At 29.8% G+C, this 9,230-nt stretch overlaps 1 protein-coding gene across 1 annotated transcript in view; it reads left to right on the plus strand.

Moving 5' to 3' along the window:
• The first annotated feature begins 3,536 nt into the window (after positions 1-3,536).
• The window catches only part of LOC137651093 (uncharacterized), a 41,572-nt gene continuing 35,878 nt past the window's right edge, over positions 3,537-9,230 (plus strand). Inside the window, exon 1 of the mRNA XM_068384230.1 lies at positions 3,537-3,609. Coding sequence (XP_068240331.1) covers positions 3,537-3,609 — 73 coding nt within the window. The remainder of the gene's footprint in view (positions 3,610-9,230) is intronic.

Below are 9,230 nucleotides of genomic sequence, written 5' to 3' on the forward strand. Positions count from 1 at the left end.
GTTCCCTTTCTTTTCTATTATTTGGAGGCGTGCATAAAACGCAATTTAAAGGGAATGTTTTGTTTATGAATAAAAGGTGTTGAGGTACAGTTGGCTTCATTAATTCAGGTACACATCGTGGGAAGCAAAGCAGATGTCAGTGTACTAGAATTAATGACGCCAACTGTACAATGCTGTCCTTCAAAAGGACCTCTATTGGTCCTCAAGGATTTGGGAAATATACATTTAATAGTGTACCCGAGGCGTCAAAAATGACGGCCAAATAATTAGTAGTTGAATAACTACAACTTCAAAAGTTCAAACTTGCAGCAAATGTTTTATGTTGAACAGGCTGGCATAAGTCTTTTTTTAGTTTATGTATGAAATATCTGTTTTAATGTTGTTAATCTTTTTAAAATATTTTATTCTAATTGTTCATTACTTCTTATATCGTTTGTTTATTTCCTTATTTCCTTTCATCACTGGGCTATTTTTCCCTGTTGGAGCCCTTGCGCTTATGGCACCTTGCTTTTCCAACTAGGGTTATAGCTTAGCTAATAATAATAATAATAATAATAATAATAGATATGCACACACACAAATTCATCCCTTCCCATCTCCTCCCCCTTTCCTAATCAAACTTGGCAGTTTCGGCAATTTGTACGAGATTGTGGTTTCTGAACGTACGTCTCGAGGTAATCCCTCTCACCAGGGTATGACTACTTCCCCACGCCTTACCCTAGTGATGGGGAGACCTTAAGTATTCATACACCTGGCAATACAACTGAGCGTGACATGAAAGAAATATATTTGTATATACAGCCATAAAGACCCGTAGATTATTATATAGAGGCGATAATTCCTACGGAATTTCAGGATGTACTGTACTTCAAACAAATTATATCACAAAGTTACTTATAATATTGTAGACGCAGAGGAAAAAGCAAATCTTAGACCTGTGCAGTATGAAATAGTAGTTGAATTTCAAGGTAATACATAAAACTTGCATAGTCTGAATGGATAAAACTATATTTAATAAATTAAAATCAAATTAAATATGAATCTAGTGTATAACGTTACAAACCAAACGTTCATTGGTGTCTATATCTCAACACACAGATCTTAACGTTTAGATATCACTATAATATAACACTGTTGAGTTTAGTCTAAATATTTTCCGTTGAGTTGATAGTTATAGACTTTCAATAATAATAATAATAATAATAATAATAATAATAATAATAATAATAATAATAATAATGGCAATAAATATAACAAAAATAAATAAGTAAATATTCATGAGAGTCCCTTTATCTAGAACGACATATATACTACGTTGTGCTGATAATTAAAAATTTTCACTTACAAAAAAAAATATAATAAAAATAAATATAACAATAATAACAACTACATATAAATAGAAATTCACGACGGTTCCTTTATCTAGAACGACAAATATTATACGTTGTGCTGATAATTATAAATTTTCAATAATAATAAAAAATATAATGAAAATAAATATAACAATAATAACAGTAGACAAATACAAAATTTAAAAAAAAATCACGGAAGTCCTTTTGTCTTGAACGACAAATATTATACGTTGTGCTGATAATTATAAATTTTCAATAATAATAAAAGAATAAGACAATAAATATAACAATAATAACAGCAATGAATAAATAACATTTCTCGAGAGTCCCTTATCTGGAACGACAAATATACGTTGTGCTGATAATTACAAATTTTTATGAATATCAAAAAATATAATGAAAATAAAATATAACAATAATAACAACAATAAACAAATACAAAAATGAAAAAAACACGGCAGTCCCTTTATCTGGATCGACAAATATTCTATGTTGTGCTGATAATTAAAAATTTTCATGGAGAAAAATAAAAGGCAGTCCCTTTACCTGGATCGACAAATATCTAACGTTGTGCTGATTATCATAACATTCAATAACAATAAAAGATTTAACAATATAAAAAAATGAAATAAAAAAATCACGGTAGTCCCTTCATCTTGAACGACAGCGAACATCCTCAACAGTAGTTTTATAATCAACGCAGGCAATAAATAACAAGCTACCAGCTTCCGGCAACAAGCAACACTGGGCTTCAAGTTTAGTTGCCCGTCTTTTCTAATTCCCAACTTAATTATCCCAAGCTTTAATTCGGTCGTAAATTTATAAACAACAGATATTTTAATTGTGCTTTAAACTCTTATTATGAATTTCCATTGGTTCCTTAGCCACCGATATATATGAAAAGCTAAACATAAAATTATAACCTATCAATAAATTGGAATAGAGTAATTACCAAATTTTAAAATTATATCAAATAGATAATTTGGGAGAGAGAAATTCCAAAAAATTAAAAATATAAGAAATCAATAATTTGAGACAGTAATTCCAGAACTTTAAAATTATATCCTGTCAATAAATTGGGACAATAATTCCAGAACTTTGAAATTATATTCTATCAATAAATTGGGACAGAATCATTCCAGAACTTTAAAATTACATTCTTAATAATAAAGTGGGACAGAATAATTCCAGAATTTTAAAATTACATTCTTAATAATAAATTGGGACAGTAATTTCAGAACTTTAAAATTTTATTCTATCAATAAATTGGGACAGAATCATTCCAGAACTTTAAAATTACATTCTTAATAATAAAGTGGGACAGAATAATTCCAGAATTTTAAAATTACATTCTTAATAATAAATTGGGACAGTAATTTCAGAACTTTAAAATTTTATTCTATCAATAAATTGGGACAGAATAATTCCATAACTTTAAAATGATATCAAATCAATAAATTGGGACAGAATAATTCCATAACTTTAAAATTATATCCTATCATTAAATTGGGACAGAATAATTCCAGAACTTTAAAATGATATCAAATCAATAAATTGGGACAGAATAATTCCATAACTTTAAAATTATATCCTATCATTAAATTGGGACAGAATAATTCCATAACTTTAAAATGATATCAAATCAATAAATTGGGACAGAATAATTCCATAACTTTAAAATTATATCCTATCATTAAATTGGGACAGAATAATTCCAGAACTTTAAAATTTAAAATCATATTCTATCAATAAATTGGGACAGAATAATTAAATAACTAAGAATTTATAATAAAACATCTAAAAAAGCGTAATGTACGTTTTGGACAACGATAAACACTCGCATACTTAATTCTTCAGTATTTATACCTTTTACAGTACGGTTTTGTCACTTCTGTCAGTCAATTTCCTGACCACGAGTTTGATCTCAGCGTATTCCCGACTAAATAAACAATTGCACCGTCGTCAAATGGAAATTATGCATTGATCTCCCACTAAAAAAGGGCAAGCATAAAGTTTTATTCTAAAGGCTTTTAAAGTTTAAATTCCGCTCGTGAATGGCAGAGGCAAGGGACAGTAACAATGCCTTTGCTAACAGAACAGTGCCCTAGAGACTGACCATGTGTACATATGATAAGCACACAAAACCAGTCTCTCTATCAAGCTAGGACAAAGTAGGGTCAGACAATGGCGACTGATGACTCAGCATGTAGACCTATAAGCTCCCACAACCCAACCCTCTCCTTACCTCACAAGGATGGTAAGGTTGCAGCCACTACTAGAAACTATCGAGCTTAAGCGGGTCTCGAACCCCAGTCCGGCAGATCGCAAGTCAGGAAAGTTTCCAATTGGCTGCCACAACCAGCAATACAGCCTTTGGGTATAAGGGAAGCGTCCTTTTCATTATTGAAGTATTTTCATCACCAAAAGGATTTGGATTAATGAACTTGGGTTATATAGCCTGACGTTGGCTCAGGGCCCAAGAGCAGCTGGAAAAAAACTATGAAGTAAAATTTAGAAGAGTTTGGTCAGCCAAATAGAAGAAAGGAAGCGGGGGAGGAGGTTAAGGAGGAAGATAAAAGCAAGTGCAGTTGGGAACCGAAGAAATGCAGCAATATGATGCTTACAGTAAACCGCAAAAGGTGCACTGAGGGCTCATATCATTAGCATATGGTGCATTACGGTACATAAACATCACCTAGTGCATTACTATCCGGTTATTCTCGAAAACTACGATTACGGAGTGACTTACTAATGCTGAAAAATAACATTCAGTAAAAGGCTAAAATATTTTAGGTCGAGCCTAAAAAAATTTGTATCTTCATGGTTATGGTGGCCTACTGGAAACATCCCAGCCTATCGTTGTGCTGGACTGGGGTTCAAAAACCATTCAATCTCAATAATTTCTTGTAGTTTCTGCAACCTCACCATCATTGTGAGATAAGAATGAGTAGAGTTTGAGGAGCCTATAGATCTACCTGCATATTCATCAGCAGCCATTGCCTGGCCTTCCCTGGTCCTAGCTTGGGTGGAGAGGGGACTTGGGCGTTGATCGTATGTATATATGGTCAGTCTCTAGGGCATTTCCCCTATCCTTTCCCTCTGCCATTCATGAATGATCTTTAAACATACGCGAATATCTATCCATAGTTAAAAAAAAAAAACCATAACCTATTTATTGAACATGGTTTCTTCCGATGTCATTAACATATTCTTTAATAAAGAAAAAAATATTCTCTAAGGCATTTTCATTAAGGACCCTGCTTTCTAGAGCAGTATATCTGGAACAATACTTCTTTACAGACCTTTCTAGGACGAAATTCAGCGCACGCACATACATGCATACATACATACATATATGTACACACACATTCTATGTATATATATATATATATATATATATATATATATATATATATATATATATATACATATACACATATATATATACATACATATATATGTATATATATATATATATATATATATATATATATATATATACATATATATATATATATACTGTATATACACGTAACGATAACAAATGACTTTGAAAACAATTCTTAATCTCCCCTCCAGTAAGGTTATTTCCGTAACTAAACACAGGGGAGAGAGAGAGAGAGAGAGAGAGAGAGAGAGAGAGAGAGAGAGAGAGAGAGAGAGAGAGAGAGAGAGAGAGAGAGAGAGAGAGAGAGTTCATTTCACGCTTCGTGGAGTTGAATCTGGGACATGAAAAAAAAAACCGAGGCTACAAAGACTATCTAAAGAGAATAATTTCTGTCTCAGGAAGAAAGACGACAAGATGGTTCACATAACTTCAAGGAAAATTATGTTACGGACAAAAGTTAGGTAAAGAATTAACTAAAACTCTTAGGACGCTTATAAGGAAATATTCAAAGATATACAGCGGATGTATAAAAATGGGATTTTATCAACAGAAAAATGCATACATGTTCACACACATGATATACATTATACAGTATATATATATATATATATATATATATATATATATATATATATATATATATATATATACACACACATATATATATACATATATATATATATGTATATATTTGTATATGTGTTAATATATATATATATATATATATATATATATATATATATATATATAATTTATATATATATATTTATATAATTATATACATACCCTAGTATACGCAATCCGTCAAAAAGACAGCTAAATATCAAATAAATAGATATGCATTAACACAGAATCTACCCTACCCACCCACCCACCCTCACTGTCCTATATAGGCCTACTTCTCTACCCTACCTGAGAGACGGGGAGAAACCGAGTAATCACACGTTTGGCAATGCCAAGAATTTATACATATACATACATATATTTATATATATATACATATATATATATATATATATATATATATATATATATATATATATATATATATATATAGATAGATAGATAGATATATATATATATATATATATATATATATATATATATATATATATATATATATATATATATATATATATATATATATATATACATACATCCTTTTACAGACGAACTTTCACCTTATCCAACCCCGTCGATTAGGATAAAATAGTCTTTTAAACTTAAAAGAAAAATCCTTCGCCATTATAAACTTCTATCCAAAACTATTTCCTCTCTTTTCTGCTCCCACAAAACTTGTGTATATTTTCTTTCCTTGAAAAAAAAAATAAAAAAAATAAATCAGTATTTTATTCTCAAGGGAAATGAACCCCTCTTACTGTTAATACTTTTCGACCGGGTATGTAAGTTAAGTAAAAATTAAATTTCAAGAAACTTACAGGGACAATATTTCCTATTCAGAGTGGGTGAAGCGCCACTTACATGTAAACACTACAATACGCAACTAATACGCATCTACTACTACTACTACTACTACTACTACTACTACTACTACTATTATTATTATTATTATTAGTAGTAGTAGTAGTAGTAGTAGTAGTAGTAGTCGGAGTAGTAGTAGTAGTAGTAGAATTGTTGTTGTTGTTGTTGTTGCAATTCATAAAAGCAATTCCAATTCACAACAACAACTGCAATTCAAACCAATTATATGATGAGGCCAGGGAATTTGGTAAGAATTAGGTGGAAATGTTTTATCTTTCATATTAAGGCCGCCATATTTGTGCTTTCCCTATTATTATTATTATTATTATTATTATTATAATTATTATTATTATTATTATTATTTGCTAAGCTACAACCCTAGAAAAAAAAGCAGAATGCTATAAGCCCAGGGGCTCCAACAGGGAAAATAGCCCAGAGAGGAAAGGAAACAAGGAAAAAATAAATATTTTAAAAATAATAATAAAATAAATATCTCCTATGTAAACTATAAAAACTTTAATAAAACATGAGGATGAGAAATTAGATAGAACAGTGTGCCCGAGTGTACCCTCAAGCAAGAGAACTCTAACCCAAGATAGTGGAAACACAACAATAAGAAGTAGTTATAGGAGTTAATTCTATAACACATGAAAATCCTGATGGCTTTATAAATAAAAGTTAAAATTATTTATATCGATAAATACATACTTGAATCGGTGGAACTTCAAAATTTCAAACCCGCAGCGAATATTTTTTTTTAATATATATATATATATATATATATATATATATATATGAAAGATCGACTTTAAATGTTATAACTGTTCTTATCATATTTTATTCTAATTGTTTATTGCTTCTTTTGTAGTTTAATTATTTCCCTATTTCCTTTAGTCACTAGGCTACTTTTCTCTGTTGGAGCCCTTGGGCTTATAGAATCCTGCTTTTCCAACTTTTGTTGTAGCTTAGCTAGTAATAATAATAATAATAATAATGATAATAATAATAATAATGATAATAATAATAATAATAATAATAATAATAATAATAACAATATTAATATTAATAAAAATAAAAACAACAACAACAATAATAATAATAATAATAATAATAATAATAAAAATAAAAACAACAATAATAATAATAATAATAATAATAATAATAATAATAATAATAATAAAAGTAAAATAATAATAATAATAATAATAATAATAATAGTAGTAAAATAATAATAATAATATTAATAATAATAAAAATAACAATAATAATAATAATAATAAAGATAAAAATAACAACAACAACAACAACAACAATAATAATAATAATAATAATAATAATAATAATAATAATAATAATAATAATAATAATAATAATAATAATAGAGGTGTTAACTAACTAGTTTAAAAACAACTTTTTCCGCAATATTCAGATTCCCACAAAATCTGTTTACTGCATCGTACAACAACCAGACTTCCAATTACACCCGACATTGAATGCATAGGATAACATCCTTCACTAACCTCAAAGGCATCAGCGGTATTCAGGGATATTTCCTGGAGAGAGAGAGAGAGAGAGAGAGAGAGAGAGAGAGAGAGAGAGAGAGAGAGAGAGAGAGAGAGAGAGAGAGACTATCTAAAAATTCTTAGTTATCAATAAATGCAGCATTAATGTATTTTCGTTTGTTAAACTTACATACCTTCATCTTGCTTATCCAACTAGGGTTGTAGCTTAGCTAATAATAATAATAATAATAATAATAATAATAATAATAATAATAATAATAATAATAATAATCTCAATATAATTATTTGCATGAAAATAGTTTCTAATTAGTTTAGTGCAACAGGTGCTTAGCTAGTAATAATAATAATAATAATAATAATAATAATAATAATAATAATAATAATAATAATAACAGGGAAAACCAACGAACTATAAGGGTATGTGTCTTGAACAATTGCGCAACACTATAATACTACAGCAATAAAAATTACTTAAAACGTGTATTCTTGATTAATAAGTTTATGCAAAGGAAGCAATTTTGAAATTAGGAGCAACAGAATTCACGAGTCTAAATTATATAACAAATCATTCTAAATATAAGTTTCTCTATTCACAAACTTCCTGCTACTCTGTTGTAATTGGATTTCATCACGATCAATTATTGCTTGCACCATATCTATATAAGTATGCTTAAAGTTCATTAATGCTTAATTTTTGTTTAAAGCAAAAGCATTGACCTTATCTCCCTTATATAATAAAGCGAAAGTGTCTGATTAGATATAGATATAGAAATGCATATAAATATAGATATAGATATAGATATATATTATATATATATATATATATATATATATATATATATATATATATATATATACTTCCTTGTCACGCTCAGGAGAGAGAGAGTAGCCATACCTTGAGAGGTACGAAAATTGCCGAACCAGCGAGTTGTTAGTAAAGGAGGCGAATGGGAAGGGCTGATTCTGTGTGTGTGTGCATATCTAAATATTCGGACGCAATTTTTGACGGCTCGGGTACATTTAGTACATGACATCCCTTTATCTATCCTGACCTAGCACCGATACGCATGTCTAAACTCTCTTGGAAGATATATGTGCAAATATAACTCCTATAAGTTTTCCCTCTGGATTTCAATTTCAGTAAACCCCAGCCAGGCAGTCGGAACCTTTCCCAGGCAAAGCCAAAAGGGATCCGAGAAAAGGGACTGACCCTATCAAAACCCAGAAATTTTCCACTTGGACTGGATCCATTTGAGGCCGTTTCAAAGGAATCCCTCAATACAAGGAAGGGGAAAAACTCTTCTCTTGTAGGGGAGCTAACCTCTCGTACAGCTGCCTTCGAAGCAATTGCGAAATTTCACAATCTCTTCGATTTTACGCCCAATTACAACAAAGTGGATGAGATCCAAATATACTGTTTTCTACTTCTGATGTCACAAGGGTTAGCAAACAAGCGGCCTCGTTTAACCAAAGTTAAAAGCAAAA

The sequence above is a fragment of the Palaemon carinicauda genome, chromosome 12, assembly GCF_036898095.1.
Source record: "Palaemon carinicauda isolate YSFRI2023 chromosome 12, ASM3689809v2, whole genome shotgun sequence".
Taxonomy (NCBI): domain Eukaryota; kingdom Metazoa; phylum Arthropoda; class Malacostraca; order Decapoda; family Palaemonidae; genus Palaemon; species Palaemon carinicauda.